Source organism: Aquarana catesbeiana, linkage group LG01 (genome assembly GCF_042186555.1).
Source record: "Aquarana catesbeiana isolate 2022-GZ linkage group LG01, ASM4218655v1, whole genome shotgun sequence".
NCBI lineage: Eukaryota > Metazoa > Chordata > Amphibia > Anura > Ranidae > Aquarana > Aquarana catesbeiana.
The window spans coordinates 329893957-329916113 of record NC_133324.1 but is presented as its reverse complement, the minus strand read 5'-3'; the positions used below and the strand labels follow the sequence as shown (position 1 = coordinate 329916113).

General features: G+C 44.2%; 1 protein-coding gene across 3 annotated transcripts in view; it reads left to right on the top strand.

Annotated features, from left to right (window-relative positions):
• Positions 1 to 726: 726 nt before the first annotated feature.
• The window catches only part of NDRG2 (NDRG family member 2), an 87748-nt gene continuing 66317 nt past the window's right edge, over positions 727 to 22157 (top strand). Inside the window, exon 1 of one of the 3 annotated variants that reach the window (XM_073631263.1) lies at positions 727 to 881. Coding sequence is in view for 2 of the 3 variants with exons in the window: in XM_073631254.1 (XP_073487355.1) it covers positions 3119 to 3122 (4 nt within the window). In the remaining variant the exon portion in view is untranslated. Of the gene's footprint in view, positions 882 to 2974; positions 3123 to 22157 lie in introns of those variants that run through there. The other 2 variants (XM_073631254.1, XM_073631272.1) reach the window with 2 other exon arrangements.

Sequence of the window (22157 nt, the reverse complement as noted above, 5' to 3'; positions counted from 1 at the left end):
TGTATGTAGTTTAGCCATGATCCTGGATGTATGTATGTAGTGCAGCCATGATCTTGGATGTATGTATGTAGTGCAGCCATGATCCTGGATGTATGTAGTGCAGATATGATCCTGGATGTATGTATGTAGTGCAGCCATGATCCTGGATGTATGTAGTGCAGCCATGATCCTGGATGTATGTATGTAGTGCAGCCATGATCCTGGATGTATGTATGTAGTGCAGCCATGATCCTGGATGTATGTATGTAGTGCAGCCATGATCCTGGATGTATGTATGTAGTGCAGCCATGATCCTGGATGTATGTATGTAGTGCAGCTATGATCCTGGATGTATGTATGTAGTGCAGCCATGATCCTGCATGTATGTATGTAGTGCAGCCATGATCCTGGATGTATGTATGTAGTGCAGCCATGATCCTGCATGTATGTATGTAGTGCAGCCATGATCCTGGATGTATGTATGTAGTGCAGCCATGATCCTGCATGTATGTATGTAGTGCAGCCATGATCCTGGATGTATGTATGTAGTGCAGCCATGATCCTGCATGTATGTATGTAGTGCAGCCATGATCCTGTGTCCCCCTGCTGTGCTCGGTTGTTGCTGATTGTCACATTACACCAATCGCTATGTCCCCATGCCTCCCTGGTCTATGTGTGTCATTGATATGACTTGTATGCTGTCAGATGTCGGAGTCCCCAGCCTGAGTCTCATAGCAGTCTCTGTGTGCCCCTCCCCCCGAAGCCCCTCCCCTGACTGTCTCTTGCTCTGGGAGTGTCTATGTGTCTTTGTCTGGGTGTCTCTCACATCTAGCAGACCAGACAGCTGTACAGAGAGGATCGGGGAAGGAAGAGACAGTCTGCACAGGGAACCCCACATCACAGTGAGTGCTCCTTTGTGTGTGGCCCCATGGGGCCCCTGAGTGATCAGTGAGAGGCATGCAGGAGAATGTGACAGTATGCACGGACAGGGGACACGGTGGCATGTGCTGGTGTGACAGATGGCAGTTGTGTGTGTTGTAGTGACATTTAGCGGAGCAGATGGCCTGTCTTTTCACCATCACCCCCTTCTCTATTTCTCCATCCACCTCCCATTACCATTAGGATCGCTCCTCTCCCCACCGTCTATTGTACCGAGCCTTCCTAATACACAGCAATGATCGGATCATCACATACACACACCACACTGGATCATGTGCAGGCACAGGAGCTCACACTCTACAGCGATCTGCCATAAACAGACACACACACATCACCCCTCCCACAAACACATAGCCCCGCCCACATTGCTGGAGCCACACTCACAAACAAGCTGTACACTGGCCCCACGTGTAGTGACAACACACTGAGCACTCACCTGACACCCCGCCTACTGCATGGACATCAGGAGCCCCTTCATCACAATGTACTGCTAAGAATTCCTATATGGTGGGATCAGAGCTTTCCTTCTCCACCAACCTGATCTCTATCTCAAGGTCATAGGGAGAGAGAGAGAGAGAGAGTGGGCTGCCATTGCATCCCTTCCCTATAATTCTGGAAGATCAACTATGTGTGTGTGTATATATATATATATATATATATATATATATATATATATATATATATATATATTTCATGGGTGCTCAACCAGTTGCCCTCCAGCTGTATATAAAATTTAAGTGTGATATGAGACAGGCAAATGTCTCCCCAAGGTTGGATTTAATTGTATCTTTGCTGATACACTATATTACCAAAAGTATTGGGACACCTGCCTTTACATGCTCATAAACTTTAATGGCATCCCAGTCTTAGCCTGTAGCGTTCAATATTGAGTTGGCCCACCCTTTACAGCTATAACAGCTTCAACTCTTCTGGGAAGGCTGTCCACAAGGTTTAGGAGTATGTCTATGGGAATGTTTGACCATTCTTCCAGAAGCGCATTTGTGAGGTCAGGCACTGATGTTGGATGAGAAGGCCTGGCTTGCAGTCTCCGCTCTAATTTATTCCAAAGGTGTGCAACTTGGTGTCTATACAGCAAATAGATAAAGGGAATGGGACTTTAGAGGTGCATCGTATAAGAAACGACACAGTTTTTAATATGTAAAAATATACAAATTATTTATTTAGCAAAACAATATAAAAGTAAGGAGTACAGTTACGTTCACAGTCATAGGTATATACACATTTCCTATCCCTGACAAATTAGAGTACTGTAATCACATACAAGATATTCCCATGTCCAGAAATTTCAACATGTTTCGCCGAGACGGCTTCATCAGGAAAAGGGGACGAGGGTATTTAATTAATAAGTATAAAAAACATGATATGCTCAACCTTAGATGTGTAGACAGAAAAAAAAAAAATTAGTATATCACACTTCAAAAGGTTAGCAAAATATGACTTGCACAAGCATTTTTTTTTAAAACTGTGTCATTTCCTATACGATGTACCTCTAAAGTCCCATTCCCTTTATCTATTTGCTTTATCAATTGTAGGGATGTTGGTACCATTATTTGTTGGGTTTATTTGGAGCTGACCTCTACCCTATTTTTTGATGTCTATACACTGAAAGGGGGAGTTGCTGTCTTGGCACCACTGCCATTCAGCAAATGTCCTTTTTTTTTTTTTAATGAATGCAATAATTCCCTGGTTGGACGAGGTGGAGAGGAGAAGTGGATGGTGTCATAATCATCACATTATCCTTTCAAAGAATGCCTAGTATTCATTTAAAAAATGTAATACATTTGCTGAATGGCAGAGGTGCCAGGCGAGCAACCCCCTCTGTTCAGTGTACAGACATCAAGTAGCACCTGGAAAGTGATGGCTGTATGTAGTGCAGACTTCTAGTGAGTTTCTGCATCCCCAGCAGCCCTGCAAAGGTAACACATGGACAATTTAATGTAACCAAGCTGGACCAGTGTAAGTCTGGTGTGCAAGTAGCTCCAGCAGCAACCGGAACAGGACAGTGCTGATTGTATGTATCACAGACCAGACTACTGCATCCCCAGCCACCCTCTGGATGTGACATATGAATCATTACATGTAACCAAGCTGGACCAGCATTTCAGAAGAAGCTGCAGCTACTTTGTCACATAGTGATTTTACATTCTTGCTAATCTCTACAGTCTGCTTTGCAGGAATTATGGGTAACTATTTTTTTTAATAATGTAACTGTCCTTCTTCTTTCTGTCCTTGTCTGTAAATATCTGGGTGGAATAGCAATGCTTGAACGTCTGTAAGCTTGTGATGGATGTCGGCTTTCCACACAGTGTGATTTTGTAAGTTCGCATTCACACTTGTGCTTTTTTTTTTTTTTTTTTATGTGAACAACAAGAGGAATCCCATTATTGTCTATGGGGATTGTTCACACCTTTGTAACACACTTCTGTGCAACTTGGGGGGGGGGGGTGTAGGTGCTTCTTTTGGTTTGACATGTGTTTATGGACAGTGCATTAAAAAAAAAAAATGCATGAAAATGCAGATGCACAAATATGAACCTGGCAATGAGCAATTTCACATTGCAGTGATCTTATAATACTTTACAGATCACCTTGTTTATTCATTGGGTTGTTATTCTAGAATTGCTGCTAATTGACCATAAATAAAGATAAAAAAAAAAAGAGAGAGCATTGCATGTTGTAAAGCACAAACTGTGGCGCTATATAAATCCTGTATAATAATAGTGCTGCTAATTGTGTGTGTGTGTGTGTGTGTGTGTGTGTGTGTGTGTGTTTTTTTTTTTTTTTTTTTTAATAAGGTTTGTTTGTGTGTGTGTTTTATTTATATATATATATATATATATATATATATATATTAAAAAAGAAAAGAAAAGGTTTGTGTGGGTCTGTATGTGTACATATAATTATACACATTATTAGCAACAATTTAATATTATTATTATTATTATACAGGATTTATATAGCGCAAACAGTTTGTGCAGCACTTCATGCAAATAAATATATATTTACACATTTTTTTTTTAATCTTTCATAAAAAAAATATATTTATGACACGTTTTGAAAATGCCTTTATTCTTTTGATAATGCCCAAAAGCTGAACTTTCTTTACCCCTTGTAATGATACTAGATATGTAAGTATCTATTGGTTCAGAGCGTAAGTAGTCATTTGAGTTCAGCTTACCCTCCATGCACTTGGGAATAGTTTATTGATTTCTGTCTTGGCTAATGCATGATGAGAGCCGCCCATATGACCTAGTGCTTTTAGTCCTGTAAAAAGGACACTGGATTGCTATTGTTTTTCAGCTGATTTGTGTATACCAGCACAGAATGCAACAGATGTCCATTAATCAATGTTGGGGACATTCAGATAAGCGTTACATTGCACTGTATTGTGTAATACAATTACTTAAATGTCCAGGGTATATGGGTAATAACAATGTATCTACTTCTTAACCTGTATTTTAATAAAAATACTGGAAAGCTAGTAAAATGCCTATGCATACACATGAACATATTTAAAAATACATCAAATGCAGCAAATAAAAAGAAAAACACTACTTTTTTTTTTTTTTTACTTGCTCTGTAAAAGCCTTTCATGTGAATGAAGAAATAGACTATGTAAGTAGAATGTGCATTAAGAAGTTTGCATTTCGCCATGTACCTTCACCCTGACAACCTCTCTGCAGGGGACATAAAGATTAGTAGGTTGCAAGCTTCACTAAAAACAAGGATTGATGTAGCTAGTTCACTGTTCTCTATGTTTGCAGATGAATGTTTAAAGCAGGGCTGGATATGCCAGGTAGCCAATGCTCCATAAAGATGACAGCTGACGCCTTATGCCGCGTACACACGGTCGGAATTTCCAACAGAAAAAGTCCGATGGGAGCTTTTTGTCAGATAATCCGACCATGTGTATGCCCCATCGGACTTTTTCTGTTGACATTTCCAACGGACTTAGAGAACATGCTCTAAATTTTTCCATCGGAAATGCCAACGGAGCTTGTCCCATTGGCAAGTCCGACTGTGTACGCGGCATTGGGCTACATTCACACGGGCGATGGAGTGCAGATAGGTTGCTGCATTCAGAGGCAGCCAGACGCCACCTCGTGGATCCTCTGTGCTATGGCTGAATACAAATGGGCCAATTAGCTGCAGCCTGTTTATGTGTGGCTTGCAGAAATGCCAACCCTGGACACATCCAGGATCGGTCAGAGGCTCTGTTCGCATGCTGGTGCTCAGACGAGCAGTTGCATGCAAACAGTGGCTATGCCAGCCATAGCTTTGTACAGTGTACAGATTTGACGGCCGCTGCTGTTTGCACACATTGTATGCAGGCAGCATTTAAAATCACCAGCAAGAGCTTGATTCTTGCCAGCCACGGCTGCTTTTTGGGCCGTCTAAATGTAGCTTGAATTTGAGGTTTTCTTTCTCTAGTTGACAATATTATTTTAATTTCAGGCAGACCTGATCGGACCCCCCCCCCAGTCTCTTCTATGGAGCAGCGGGTATCAACAGACATGTTTCGCGAACCAGCCATCCGCCTGCTCAGACAGTGTCCCTGCTAAGCAGGCAGACTCCAATGGAGCCCACCCCATGTGTAAGGGCCTAAAGGTTGCTCCTAAAAAAAAATCCTGCTGGCTCCTAGATTGGACAGACTAACTCCTGAATTCCATATTAATTTGCCCACCCGTGATTTATAGGGTCAGTCCATCTAAAACTGACATCTTATTTTCTGGTGGTTGCTAGAGCGTTAAATCAATCCATGCTTCTCCTTTTGTCTGAAGTTTTCTACATTTGAATTCTCAAATCTGTATGAATGGTGTAGAAATTAGAGGGGTCCACATTCTGTGCTGGATCTTTAATATACAGTATATGTAATGAATGAAAGTTACACAGTTTTATTTTATTGCTTTGTCTTGTTTTTAATATGGGGATTTTTTTTTTTAATATTTTGGTAGAATTAAACCATGTATGGTAATTGTGTAGTTGATGATTGTGATGCATGAATATTTTGTGGGGAGTAGAAATGTAATTTCATTGTGAATTTGTTTTCTACAATGACAGTAAACCTCATCTATCTATGTATTTGGGATGATTCGGATTTTGTAGCACAAGCAGTTAGACAAGTTTGTGTAAAGAGATTGAGGGGAGGTCTTGGTGCTGGGGTCTTCAAGACATTAGAAACCAGCTTTTAACTCTAAAGCATGGCCATAGATGGATCATAAATGGTCTGGTTCAGCAAGGACTGGCCAAATGTCGATCCAGCTATGGCCATTCCACGCTCAAGAGAAGTTGACCTAACGATCCAATTTTTCTTGAGCGGGAATGATTCTTCCATCAGCGCTGCAGCACTGATCAGTGTATTCTGACAGTGGAAGAGTCCCTCCTGTCAGAATACAACATCACAGTAGGAAGGATTCCTCTATCCACCATGAATGTGTGGATATGGAAATTCAGCTTTAAGCTAGTTATCTATGGCTAGCTTAAAGCTGGCCATACACAGAGCAAATTTTGACTGGTTGATCATGAAGGGTGGCCCCGTTGGCACCCTTCTGCCTGACACGTGAAAAAAACGCAGGAGCCGAGTGGAAAATTGTTGGCTGAACAATGACGTCATCCAATCAGATGCAGGCATTGTCCAGCTATTTTGACAGCTGGCGGCACCGGCTGTTAGAATATGATAGCGGCAGCAGAAGATTTGTCTATCTGCGCTCTTTAGCAGTGCTGGATGAACCTGTTTGATCCATGGCCAGAATAAGCCTACCAGTATTCACAGATAAAATATGGTCTATTACTTTTAAGGGGATAATTGCTTTAATAGTATGTTATATATGTAGTTTGATTGACCTGTCATCCATAATATAACGCCTGGATGGATGGAAGTTGTGTACTCAATGGGTGACACCACTTCTCTAACCCTCTGTATTTCAGAATTATTCTAATATATATGTAGATGATCATATACAGTAGTAAGAAGTCTCTAGCTTAGACTAATGAAAACTGATTGTAAAGCATGTACATAAAACCAAATGTATGCCTTTTAAAAACAATGTTCTTGGTAACTTCCATGCGCTCAGTATGAATAGCAGGAGAGGGATGACATGTTATTGCCTTGCAGCATGCTTTCCCTTGTTACATGCCAAGCGTAATGCTGGGCAAACTACAGTGACATAGAGGAGAGGCTGGGTTAGATAAATGACTGAGCTGCCTGAGGCCAATTGTGTATTTATTCCAGATTCGTGTACAGTTTGTTCTAGATAGGACTGGTCCTGCGTTGAAAGGCTGCATACCTCAGTCAGTCTCGTTACACTTGTTATTCTTCATTCACACAGCAAATTGTTGCAATTAAAGGACGCTTTCCGTGAGAATCGTCTTTTTAAAACATGTAAACAGGGAGAACCTGATTTTTATTTTTCTGGCAAAAGGAGGAGGAGATCTACGACTTATCTGATAGGTAAAACCTCCTCTTTGGGGGTTGTGATAAAATCTGGAAATTTCCATTCACAAAGAAATGTGTCCATTGGTTTCATTAGTCATCTTCTTAGAAGCTACTTGAGTTCCAAAACACTAGGGAGTACTTTTAGCGCTTAGCTAAAACTAGAGCTTTTCTGGACTGACAAATGGATTTCAGTCTGCCGCTAATGCATTTAAAGTTTAGTCAAAACGGAAAAAGCGTAAATCGGCACAAGGGACATGACTTACTATTTATCTGATGTGTCCCTTGTGCTGCTGGCTCTTGGATTCCTAAAAAATCTTTATCCTCTAACCCGCCCGCCTTCTTAATTTTCTGGTGCAGCAAGGGTTAATAGAACCAATTTAAGCTGACAGTTTTTCATCAAGAGTGCTTGACTATGCCCCCCCTTTCCACCCAGCTCCTCCATTCATAGAAGCTGTCGGAGGTGTGAACCCAGCCTGAATGAAACGTAATGTATGAATGGAGGAAGATTGAAACCTGTTCACGTGGCTTCCAGGGGAAAATGTTTAGCCCCCATTTACACGTGTGTGTGTGTGTGTGTGTTTTTCAGCTCATTTCCTATGCCTGACTCAACATGTGGAATCCCATTCTTTCTGATGGTCCCTGTTCACACTTCTAAGCTCAGAAAACTACATGAGATCAGAGCCGTCTTTAACACAGGGCAAAAGGGGCAGCTGCCCCGGGCCTAGTCATTGTTGGGCCCAAAGCAGCTGTCCCTTGAGCCCACACTGCCCGCAAAAAGTTAAGTGGATTCGGGAGGGCCCAAGAAAATGTTTGCCCAGGGTCAAATTAATAATAAAGACAGCTCTGCATGAGATATTTTTTTTACCACCCTAGACTTCAGTGGGTGCACACCTGATCCACATGCACAGGGAGCACTCATCTCTAATGTCCTTGGCAAGCCCAGAAACAATGCTTGATCCTCTATAATAATAAATGTGCAAAAACACTCACACAGAGCTTGTAAAGCGTCCATTTCAAGTCAGAAGAAATTCCCTCTGCTCAGATGGGAATGCAGATGCAAGCTGAACTGAATAAGTATGAAATTGTCAGACTTATGTAAGTCTGACAATTCTGAGCAAATACCTGCCCATTCTGCCCGTCAACTTGTGTTCCTCCAGCATTCGGACCATGCCAAGCATGGAAGCAGATCTTTGCTGACATGGTCAGTTTGTGTCGTTTAGCACCTAATTGGAGCTACAGAGTGCCATCTTGTCACACTATGTGCCCATAGTCAGCCTTCTTAACGTGTCCTTGCCCAGCCCTGCTTATTTTGATCGACAGTGGCTCCTAGCAAGAGCTGTACTCTCAGAACCAGCAGCCTGTAGTAGTGTGGGTTGCACTGTGCAATGAAACATCAGTAGATGGGGAACTACATTCCCTGCCAGCCCATATGTCATGCTGCTGCCTATCCTCAGACAATGCCGCCAAGCCCCCCCCACACATAGTAAAAGCTGGAAAGGGAAGCCTGTGTGGTCTCATGACCATGGAATAAAGGTGGCATTTACAGGAATTTCAAGCTTTATTTTTAGCTACGGCACTGTATGGGAGATGTAGGGATGTTTTTTTCAGTTGCCTGATGTGATTTTAAAATAAGTGACTTCACATAAGCTTTAAGAATCTTCGCTTAAAGCATATCTAGACCCAGGACTGAAAATGTAACCAGTCCTTAGATGTGGGGGCTGCAGTTGTTTTATTTTTTCAGACTTCTTTTCCTTTATTTTTACCTGCTGCATTGTGACTTCCTATTTATTTGAATAGGTGTTGTCACACATTGCAGGTGCGCCTATAACCTATGCCATCGCAAGCTCCCTCTGGAGGCTGACATTCAACTGTGCGAATCCGGCCTTAGTAAAAATTATTTAAGGTTCATGTCTTCTTCCCTTTTTATAATATTGTGCTTGTATTAATTTATATATTTATACGATCCGTCATTAGAATTTTTTAATTTTACAGTTCTGTCCCCTATGATACAAAGTACCTGTAGTACTTTATCCCATGTTTCTATGTGCTTTCTAACCCTAGTTATATGAATACCAGCCTGCCCCTTTCCCGTCCTGCTGTGACTGAGCTGAAAACGGTTATGAAGAACATGGCTGCTTCGTAACTGCAGTTTGTCTCGGCTGTGAGCACTTTCCCGAGATAAGCAATGGCAAGAGGAATGCAAAGGATGACACATCGCTGAAATCTTTACCTGTATGATCAGCTTTAGTGATCGGCACTCTGACATCTCAGTGTTGAGGTCCCACCAGGAATGCTACATTGCATTCCAAACTGGAGCTGGTGGGTGAATTAAAAGGCTCAAGAAACCCGTTGGAATCTTTGCAAATGCTTTTATAAAAGCTTGCTGAAGGCCATATGTACAAGGCCTAAGAGCTCTTTCACACTGAGCCGCGGGGGGCGTCGGCGGTAAAGCGGCGCTATTTTTAGCGCCATTTTAGCGGCACTATTCAGCCGCTAGCAGGGGCGGTTTTAACCCCCCTGCTAGCGGCTGGAAAGGGGTTAAATCTGCCCGCAAAACGCTGCCGGTATCACAGCGCTGTCCCATTGATTTCTGTGAGGAGCAGCGGTGGAGGAGCGGTGAGTTCACCGCTCCTTCACCGCTCCAAAGAAGCTGAAGCTACTGGCAGGACTTTTTGTGACGCCCTGCCAGTGCATCACTCCAGTGTGAAAGCACTCGTCTTTCACACTAGAGTAAAAAGAGCCACTTTTTTCAGGTGCTATTTTTAGCGCTGTAGCGCCTAAAAAACGCAGGCAGTGTGAAAGGGGTCTAACTGTGATTGAAATGTTGGGCATGCTAGGCATAGTAGCTGTTTGGCCCGTGTGTGTCAAATATCAATGTTTTTTTTTCAGGCACCCCGGTGGCACAGGTGCAGTGTACGGCCCCACTGTGGCTGTCCCCTGTCGGCCCTAAGACCGAGAACTGAGTGATCACATGACCACTGATCATTCAGTTCTCAGTTTACCAGGAGCAGAGAGCGGTGACTGTCAGAATACTGGGCTGGAAAGGGAGTGGGAAAGGCTGCCTCTGGTTGTCAGTGGAGCGCTGAAGGGCTGGTCCAGTTGCCAGTCAGGCATCTGGGCAATATAGTTGGGATCCTTCCAGGGCCTGGAGGAGCCTGTGACATCAGCCCACTGTCATCTGATTCTGGGTCACAGGAGAGCAAAAGTAATTGCACTCCTGTGACCCACAAGAGAAGTATGGCCGAAACTCATTTACGCACAAGCACCACATGGAACAGTGTCCAGCCAACATATTTTCATACATGCAGGTAAATACTGATGCACCAAAGCATTGCTGTTTATACAAGTGCAAGGGCATACAGACATTCACTTCTATGATCAGCTTTACACCCGACCTGTGGCTTCCTGTGCACAGGAAAATTCTGTGTTTTATTTATGCTAGGCATTTTTTTTTGCTTAACGAAGAACTGCAGTCTGCTCATATAATTTGTAATAAAAACGGCTTTGCTATTCTGAAGCTTCCCTCCAACCCCTTTGCATATTATTTTATATATACTGTGATTCTGTATTTGCCAAATATGCTGCATAAATCTCCCTCCCCTGAGTCTGGCTGCAGTCATTTTAACTGTGGGCAGCTGAAGCTGCTGCCTGTTCACTTCCCAGATTTACACAGACACGCAGAGGCACACCTCCAGCTCTGCAGCTCTCATTGGCCCTCTTATGATCCATCCCCCCCTCCTGGCAAATTCTCAGGCGATTGAGAGAGAGCTGTGCATGATGTCATAAGCCTAGGCTAATGACCAGACAAGAAACAAGAAGTGGGCTGTATAAGGTATTTACTGGCAGAAAAAAAAAATGTTTTACTATCCAAAGTTAAAACAACAAGAGCAGAAGATTTAATAGATGAAAAGTTGAAAAAAATTACTGAAGGTCCGCTTTAAATGAGAAGTACAGCCAAAGCTTGTTTGGCTGTACTTCTCCTGTGGATCACAGGAGTGCAGATCGTTCTGCATTCTTGCGACTTGTTCTCAGCAGACAGCGGACTGAAGTCACAGAGCCAGTCCACGCTCGGGAAAGATCATGACCATATGGTCTGGATCCACCCACATGCCTGGCTCAGGCTCTTGGCAAGCTGCTGAGAGCCTGAGCCGACCGCTCACAGCCCAGCGCTCCAGTGAGCGCAGGGGGCAGAGCAGAGAGCCAGTGACTGACATTTACCAGCTCTTTGCTCACAGAGCTGTGAGAACTGTTATTAAGGGCGTTTGATCGCTCGGTTCTCAGCCTTCGAGCTGGCAGGGGACAGATGCTGCATCCAGCTAAAAAAAAAAAATTCCCATACTTCTCTTTTAAAAATGTCCATGTGTAGCTTAAACCTATATTTTTCCTCAATATAAGGCCTCATGCACACTGAGTTTCAAAAAATGCGGCTTTTGCAGGCGTTTGGCATTTTATTATGAATTTTTTTCAGCCTGTAAAAGCACCTAGGCGTTTACAGGCTGAAAATGGGGGACGGGGGCAAAAAAAAAAAAAACCGCCAACGCATTAAGGTGAGGAGCTGAAGAGCAAAAAGAAAAAAGCTGCACGCACCTAAACCCTTGCAAAAACAAACGCTAGACACATTTAGGTATGTTTGAGTATTAATGCATTCCAATGGGCAGAGAAAAGAAATATTTGGCCAATAGAATCCATTAATGCTCAAACGTTTGACGTGTTTAAACACATGTGCAATACGCGACTTTAAGCGCATTTTTCCTGCCAGGAAAAAAAGGTACTGTATCCAGAGGGGTCAAACGGACACCCTATGTACATGAGGCCCAAGCTGTTTTATTTACTCTGTGAATTTGAAGGGCAGTATATCATGCTGCCATTGTGTAAACACAGGAGTTACATTCAAAAGACAAACGATGTATCAAAAATGTATACTTTTAGATAATTTTGTATTCAATTGCAACTGATTAGTGAACTTTTTATAAAACAAGAGGTATGAGTTCCTGTTGTTGCAGTAGCCCCTGTCTGAGGCATCAAACTGCCACGTTAGGCCTCATTCACATGGGCATACCTATCCATACACCGTTGTGAAGGGCTGCCAGTGCCTGCACAGGGTGTTCCGTATATCCACTCACATGCAATCCCATTAATGTCTGTTGGGATGCAGCAGTTGCAAGGACACAGCTGCTGGTTCCAGTTTGACAGCCGTTCGTGCGTGCGTGTGTGTGTCCAAACACACGTTGTCTGCGTTCAGGGAGACACACCTGCACCTGGATGACTGTCAAAAATTGTTCCCTCTGAGGCTACAGATTCACCTGTGTGCTAGGCAGTGGCGTCGCTAGGGGGTGGCTTTTGGGGCTATAGCCCCGAATCTGGGGCCCATAGCCCCGAGTCTCTGCAGGGGTCCCCAAGGGGCAAGGAGGCTCACTGGGACCTTGATGTAAGTGGGGGGGCTCTCTGGGGACCCTAATGCAAAGTGGAGGCTCTCTGGGGACCCTGATTTAAGGGGGAGGCTCTCTGGGGACCCTGATTTAAGGGGGAGGCTCTCTGGGGACCCTGATTTAAGGGGGAGGCTCTCTGGGGACCCTGATTTAAGGGGGAGGCTCTCTGGGGACCCTGATGTAAGTGGGGTCGCTCTCTGGGGACCCTGATGTAAGGGGGAGGCTCTCTGGGGACCATGATGTAAGTGGGGGGCTCTCTGGGGATATACATGTGTATGCCCCTGGTGCTAGGAACAAGGTGTTCACTTCCAGTTATACATAAATAATCCATTTGGATTTATCTCCTTCTCAACGTTTTAATGCTTAACAGCCTTGTTTCTTTATATCTTGTATTTATATAATTACAGCCATAATTAGTACATTCCATATACAGGGGCTGCCTCCTTGCTGCAAAGTGGTTGTGCTTTACTGTTCCTTCCCACAATACAAGTCTGTTGATTCATTGGAAATAATGCACTTGCCACAAGGCTGATATTTTATCTTTTATGTTAAGGGTGACTGCACTGAGAAATACACAGACTGCCATTGCTGACCTACTCCTAGAAATGCTAATTTCCTGGCGGTCTCTGACTTCAGCATGGTCACTGACACAGAACAAGTATACAAATCAAGACAAACTGAAGTCGGAAACTCCTGAGCTGCATTCTTGTTTTGGAAGCTAAAATTGCTGAAGCCATTGAAGCAGCATAACAACCAGGCATCTGCAACTGCACAGAGCAATTAAGATTTCCCTCTAGAGGCTGACATACAAATCTACATTTAAAGGATAAGTTCGCCTTTTGTAACATGTTATACCCATATTCGGGTGGGGGCTGGTGCATTTGTAATATGTTACACCCTGAATATAGGTGTAACATGTTACAAAAGGTGGGGGACAGCTAGCCTTTGAAGCTGTCGGCTTGTAGTTCTCAGTGAATTACCAGGGCGCTGTTGAATGCTGTAGATCAGGGGTCTTCAAACTACGTCCCTCCAGTTGTTCAGGAACTACAATTCCCATCATGCCTAGTCATGTCTGTGAATGTCAGAGTTTTACAATGCCTCATGGGAAGTGTAGTTCTGCAACAGCTGGAGGGCCGTAGTTTGAGGATCCCTGCTGTAGATAGTAAATCTCCCCCAATGACTCAATGCACTAAAACTGGAACTCTCACAATCTGGTGCAGCTGTGCATGGTAGACAATCAGCTTCTAACCTCAGTTTGTTCAATGAAGCTTTGGTAATATAACCTGGAAGCTGATTGGTTTCTATGCAAAAGTGAGCCTAATTTTGCACTTTCCAGCTTTAGTAAATAAACCCCATTGTGTATCTGTCTGCTCATATTGGAGATATGGGAACACAGCTACACAGACAGTCTGTAGGAGCATGGCATTACACACATGATCTGCTTTACAAGCTCCTAAAATGCATTGTCAAAGCTTTCTGTTCACACTGCTCCTGTGTAAGCTGATGCTCATGTGAAACTGGCCTAATACTAAACCATGATACAACAAGATATTATATTCTTGGTATCCTTGGCACCCCACTGCTGCATGTCAAAATCCTCTTGCCCGCATATGCTCTCTTCAATCCACATGCCCGCACTTTGATACAATCCTATGTTGAATTCATACTCCTCTGGAGGGGGGTTAGGTAAATAACCAATCTGAAGGACACTGAAGATATATGTACAGTCTGACTGGCATGGATGTGGAGTAATACTGGCCGTACACTTGGCTGTTTTCTAGCAATTTCAACCAGCACCTTGAATCAAAAGGATCAGGGAAACTCCACTCCAACATTTGAAATATTAAATATAGAGATGCTTGATGAATTGATGGCTATTTTCAGTCATTTCTACAAACCTTGTTGTTGTAACATTCCAATATGTATGGCCAGCATTAAAGAAGTTTTGAAGTATCTCTTCTTTCCTGGAGAAACTGCTGCAGCTTCCCTCCAGTCCTGGTCATATGGCATGTGATTTCTGATGAAGGGTATAACGAGGGTAACATTTGGCTGATCCCCTTCTTTATCTGAGATCATGTGACCAGCACTTTGGGGAACCAGCAGCAATTTCTCCAAGACAGGAGCACATTTACTGCTTTATCCATCCCAGCAACAAGTCCTCTTTGACGCATGGGCAGTTTGGTAAATAAATATGTTAGTTTCTATCGTAAAACGGAAGTAAACCCATCCATAAAACCATTTCATTTCCGGCACGTGCCGGAATTGTAACACTCCCATTGGTTGTGCTCTGAACCAAACCATTAAACCATCCAATGGCTGGTGTCATAGTTGATCACATGTGCAGCATCTTGGCAGTTGTAGAAATAAACAAAGATGGCAGCTTCCTTAGCTGAAAACGATAGGGGGGTTTACTTACACTTTAACTCAATCAACCTGAATCAGATTTTGCCCACATTGGATAATCAGGCTCTTTGAAATGAGTGAAAAAAATGTGGTTATCAGTGAAATTGCTGTCAAAATAAATCTTCAGCAGTTGTTCCAATAGGAAACCAGCGGCTGTGAACTGCTAAACCCCATGATTGCATTTTTACACTGCCTTCTGAAAGGATTCAGCTTGTGTCAGTGCATGTGTAAGATCTAGGGACGGAGGGATTTATTTTTTATGTAGATGCCTTCCTTTTCCCCATCCAGTATGCTCATTCTGTTCGCTCAGAATGACTGGTGACATTGGCCACATAGCACAGGGCAAGTGTAAAATAGCTACCATTGCAGTGTTGATATAAAGTTCTAGAGCAACCATTCTCAACCAGGGTTCCTCCAAAAGGTTGCTGGGGGTTCCTTGAGCTGTAACTGATTGACCTTCGATTTGATGGCGGCTGGATAGTTTACATGTTCAATGACACTTGACGGAGCCAACAACATGACACCAGTGATCTTTGTAACTGTCAGTAATGGTGGCCTTCTGGCCACAATCTAAAGGGCATATCCCCAACTGTCCCTTTTGATGACTTTCATTTTAGAAGGGGTTGCCCAAGACCTGAAAATTACTTCAAGGGTTTTTTTGGGATTAAGAAAGGCTGTCCTAGAGTGACGTCATCCAGTCAAATTAGGTGTCGCAGATGTTGCATAGGAATTTCATGTTCCTTGATTATCATGGTGGTGCTTAATACAGTGGTATGATATTACACTGATGACACTGAGACTCCACAGCCTGCAAGAAAATACATCTTTGGTACAATACTACCTAAAGTTCCATAATGATGTCAATTTTGACCTGTATGAAAGCGATTTTATGGTTTATTTACGGGAATGCATGTTTCATGCTCTGTGGCTCTTTTAATCATATGGGCATAGCAGAAAGTACAGATATGCTGTGTTGACATATTACGGTTCCAGTGCAGGCATTCAGCATGTGTATTCCATCTGGGGCCACATTTGTACGCATAATTGGGTAGCCCTGCCTGTTGTTGACAGTGTGTGTCCCAGCATGACTGTTGTGTTGTAGTATATCACAGAACGTGTGTGACATTAATACATGCCAGTGTGTATTTAGCAGTCTGTTTTCTCTCATGGGGTTGATCTCATTGACCTTCAAGATTTGAAGGGCAGAAGCTGCGTAACTCCTGGGAGCCTTGCCACAGACAGTGTCAGCCCATGCAGGCAGGAGCATACCATTATTTCAGAGGGAGTTCATGTGACAGCCCAGTAGTGGAAATAATAACATGGGATAATAAAAGGGACACCACATTACCATGGCCTTGTCCCCCCTACTGCCTGGTTCATACCAAATGGCAGAGGAAAGGTCTAGGGAGGAGCGTGTGGAGAACACAGTGTTTTCCTAGTTCATCAAGACGCCAGAACAAGACTCTGCTCATTAGCATTGTTTTTAAGGTGTGGTGAATTCATGAGCTGATGAAAAATTTTACAAGGGGTTATATTGCAACTTTCCACTGCACTTTTTTTTAATTTTATTTATTTATTTTTTCTGTAGCATGTGGTTTATTTTCACATACACTGGAGTACTGCACATCCTACAGTAACTGTACTAACAGTTCACTTTTCAGAGAACATTTTTGGTAATTGTTAGAGCAAATAAAAATAGTTTTACTTTATTCCACTGTGTGGTTACAACAACAATAATACAGCCACAATCACTGTGTAAACTACAGAAATGTCTAAATGGACATTGTTTTTCTCTTTAAAATGTAGTATTCTTTTCTTTACAACAGGGGTAGGTAAAGCCTGGCACGCAAAGCCTCTTTTGCCGCCACTCGACTCCCTCCCCATCAGCAGAGCAGCGCAGGGAAGTGTCAGTGACACACTAATGTATTCTAATTTAAGAATTCCCCATGCCGTGCCTGCACTGCGGGGGAGGCTCTTTGCCCCCACATATTGTAAAAGATGGGGAGCATTGTTTGGTTCTCTAACTTTGCTGTAGCTGCGATCGTCAGCTTTTGTGATGGGGAAGAGATTGGGTGCAGTTCTGCTAGGGGGGGGGGCAGTCCCTGTTTCCTGGAGGAGGAGGACTGCCATTGGCTACTACTAAAGCCAATCGCAGTCCTGCTAGCCCCGTCCACCATCTGGAGGATGATGACTTGCTTGGTTGCCACTACTAATCTCAGAAAAAAGGGATTTCACTGTGATTGAGAAAATCACAATCATATGACAGTTTGTGGAATTACTGTTGAGCTCCTGGGAACTTTGTTGAATTAATTCCTTAACCTTTGCGTCACTTACTACTGAACCCCTGCACTCTGTGTCCCTTTTAAGCACTTCAGCCCCGGAAGATTTGACCTCCTTCCTGACCAGAGCACTTTTTGTGATTCGGCGCTGCGTCGCTTTAACTGACAGTTGTGCGGGTGTGCGACGTTGTACCCAAACAAAATTGATGTCCTTTTTTTCGCACAAATAGAGCTTTCTTTTTGGTGGTATTTGATCGACTCTGCGGTTTTTATTTTTTGTGCTATAAACAAAAAAAGAGCAACCATTTTGAAAAAAACGCATTATTTTTTACTTTTTCCTACAATAAATATCCCCCAAAAAGATATAAAAAAACGTTTTTTCTTTTTTTTCCTCAGTTTAGGCCGGTATGTATTCTTCTACATATTTTTGGTAAAAAAAATCGCAATAAGAGTATATTGATTAGTTTGCGCAAAAGTTATAACGTCTACAAAATAGGGGATCGATTTATAGCATTTTTATTATTATTATTTTTTTTTTTTACTAGTAATGGCGACGATCTGCGATTTTTATCGTGACTGCGACATTATGGCAGACACATTGGACAATTTTGACACATTTTTGGGACCATTGGCATTAATACAGTGATCAATGCTATAAAATTGCATTGATTACTGTAAAAATGTCACTGGCAATGAAGGGGTTAACACTAGGGGCGATCGTGGCGTTAACTGTGTTCCCTGAGAGGTGATTCTAACTGAAGGGGGAGGGGACTGACTAGAGGAAGTGACGGATCGTGGTTCCTAGCTAATAGGAACACACGATCTGTCACTCCTGTCAGAACAGAACAGGGAAGTGTGTGTGTGTGTGGCCGGCGGTAATCACGAGCACCGGCACCCCCGCTGTGCTGCGGGCACGCGCGCCTGCTATCCCCACCTCGCAAGCCGACGTATAGCTATGACAGCTCGCGCAGGGGAGCCAATACTGGCTGTGGCTTAACCGTTTCCCAACCAACCGCTGCAGTTATACTGCGGTTGGTTGGGAAACGGTTAAGCCACAGCCAGTATTCAGCGCAATGAAAATCACACCCAACCACTTTTTCTCAGCTGCGGGGGACCAACTTATGATCCTGCACACAGGCCCACTGCTTTCAGAAAATGCCCCTGACCTGAGCTCATCATTGCACATCCATTCCAGATGCTTGTATGTGACATCACATACATCACATATAAGCACGTGGGCTGGATGCGAGAGGTGGATCAGCAGGATGAATGTGCAAGGACAGATTGATGTGTCTCATCTCTGCTTCCTTTCACCACTCTGCATATCACACACATCATAGATGAGACGAGGGTACAGCAGTGGGGAAAATGAGCAGGAGGGGTTCAGAGGTGGGCCAGATGAGCAGGGGGGTTCAGTGTTGAACCAAATGAGCAGGGGGGTTCGGTGTTGGGCCAGGTGAGCAGGGGGGTTCGGTGTTGGGCCAGGTGAGCAGGGGGGTTCGGTGTTGGGCCAGGTGAGCAGGGGGGTTCGGTGTTGGGCCAGGTGAGCAGGGGGGTTCGGTGTTGGGCCAGGTGAGCAGGGGGGTTCGGTGTTGGGCCAGGTGAGCAGGGGGGTTTGGTGTTGGGCCAGGTGAGCAGGGGGGTTCGGTGTTGGGCCAGATTTGTAGGGGGGCAGTGGTGTGAAGGTGCATGAATTGGGGTTCATCTGAGTTGTGGAGTTGCAGGGATTGGGGATGATCTGAGGCGTGAGAATGCAGTATGGTAATTTCTCACTACTAAAGTTTACAGCATTTACTTTATAAAAAATCCTTTTCGTGATTGAGAGTGTGAAGTTGACATTTTTTTGTTATAAAATCTTCACTCTCAATTTCTTTGAAAACATTTTTCGGCACACTGTGCTCAAAAGGTTGCCTACCCCTGCTCTGCAACATATGTTGATGATTTTAATGCTGAACTCAGGGAATAAGGAAAATGTACCCTACCCTTAGTCCCCGTTACCAGCTCTGGTGCTGTCCTCTTGGGGCTGTGGGCGACCCCTTTGTATCATTTTTGTACGTGGAGGGGGCAGAAGTGCCACCGCACTGTAGTGCCCTAGAGTGGAGACTTCACTCAACCAATCGCCCAAATCAAGAGAGCCTGCTGGAGCGGGGAGTAAAGTTAGTGTGCCCCGTGGGGTTGCTGAGCATAGTAGTTCCACCTGTCACCCTGCCCAGCCTGGCATTCATTTCCAGTCACACATTCCCAGACAATGAACAGTCCATGAGCTTGTTTTTGTTTTATTGGGGAATTTAACTTGGGGGGGGGGGGGGGGGGGGACATGGGATGCCCGTTAATTGATCTTGTTAGATTGAACAAAGGATTTTTGAATCCATATTGACAGTCTTTAAAGCTCCATACTCCTCCAGCACATAACTTGAGTAAACTCCACTTTCTCTACTGCGCAATCCTAGATTACTTACACAGCTAGCGCACGGTTAGGCCTCACTCTGGAGAAGTCCCAACTGTTGTGTTTGCCATTTGCTGACAGGGGTCTGCAGTCTCCTTTGGTGTAGCAACCAATAGCGATGAAAAAGAATACCTTTTAGTGCTACCTGAATCTTGGTAGACTACCAGTCTCAGTTAGTCTTGTGGAAGTCCTGCCAACCCTCCAGGCTGCAGAAACTTAACTCTAACACCAGCGACATCACAGTCTCTTCCTCTGGATCTTCTCACTGTGCCGGTCACTCAGCGACCCTGGAATGGATCCCTCCTGACGACTTGCCTGCCAACGTTCCCCGCTGTCCTTCTCCTGCTCCTGTTCAGGACACCCCTCTGTAATGTTGTATGGAGAGCAGTGGCGACTGGTTGTTGTTTTTTTTGGGGGGGGGGGCGGCAAACAGTCCCCCCCCCCCCCCAGCCGTCGGTGGAGCTGCACTACCCCCCCCCCCCCCACGGCACTAACACACTCCCCCACCACCACCCGCTGTCCTTACCTTGGATGTGGGTGGTGAGAGTGTGGCAGGCTCGGGGAAAGTTGCTCCGGTGTCCTCTCCTGGAACAGCTTCCGCTGTGTCTCCTCTCTCTCCCCCTCCTGGCTCTAGGCTTCCAATAGGATTGCCAGCAGTTTTGGCCTATTGGGACACAGGTTTTATACCTGCTTCCTGATTGGCTGGGAGGAGAATTGGTGTTGCAACAGCGAATTTTCATTCACTGTTGCAACACACCTGGGTGGGCACCAGACGCAATGCTCTGTGTCCCGAGTCCACCCTATTTTGAAACCTATTAGAGCCTATGGTATATAATTCATATGCCTGGTGACCCGAAAGAATAGAGGGTGGATGTAACGGCAGTGGATAGATTAATGTTATGCATGAATCTATCCATTATGCATATAGGGGATGGCAAGGGTAGGGGGGCGGCACCCGGGCGCCCCGAATGGGCGGGTTGTCCCTGATGGAGTGATTCCTGCCCAACTCCAGGCCCAAGGTCACCCCCCTCCGAAATGGGGCTCCCTCAAAGGCCCTGACAGCCTAACACTCCATCGCTCAGTTCTTCCACCCAAAAACAACCACCCCAGCAAGCTGACCCAGGATATATATAGGAGGCCTGCCCCCTGCCAATCCTAGTTTGGGATTGGTCAGGGCTCCCAGATACAACTCATGCCACTCCAATCTCTTCCCCACCTCTTTTCTGGAACCTTACAGAAACCAGAGGGAGGCGCCAGAAAGACAAAGCCACATGTCAGTCACCTTTTGCTACTCTCAAACCACTCCCAGCCCCCAGATCAAAAACAAACAGGCCTAGCTCACTGCTAGGCCTGCCTAAATTTACCTGCACTGGCTGTAAAAACAAAACAACTTCCTCGAGCACAACCTACCTGAGATAGAGGGTGCTGAGACCTGCAGAGCGGGAAGGCCCCACTTCAAGGACACATTTTGCCTGATTCCCAGAGTCCAGCTATAAAGTGCATGAGAAAGGGATGGTAATCAGAACTTATACTGTGAGACACCGAGGAATTGAAAATGAAGATAGATGATGGTTCTAGGATTGTATTTGAAAGGAAATGACAGACCCCTTCTATCAGGGACAAAACAAAGGCACACTGATCATGTAAAGTCATAGTTAATGTAATGGTATCTTACGTGTGAACATTAGCTCTTTCCTGCCATTAGTGTATAATTTACCTTTTATGTCAATATTGGTTCAGTAATTATTTGGCATCTCCTGCTCTCTGGCTAATCTATATGCATTTATAATGACACAGAAAGCATTGTGATCGTGCTGTAACCCAGAGCAATTCCTGTCAGCCATAGTAAGATCAGAACATTTTTCTGGTTGGTTGCTGAAGGTTCCAAGACAAACAAAAGTAAAGACCACCCCACAGCTGGAGAGTTGCAATGATGACTTCTGCGAAAGAAGTGTATTATACAAAATCATCATTAACAAGATCAGCTATGATTAAAGAGGTAGTGAATGCTGGAAGATGTGTCTAAGAAAAATTAAGCCAGGCAGAAGGTAAATGACTAGTCACCAGTATTCCCTGTGGTCTGTCTGCAGCTGATCCTTTCCCCTTACTAAAGATGGCCATAGACAGATTTGTTTGTTTTTCGTTCAGCCAGTAGACTGAATGAAATAAAGCGAACGATTTCCTCCATCCATATATTCAAGTTCAATAGAAGAATACTCCCCGCTG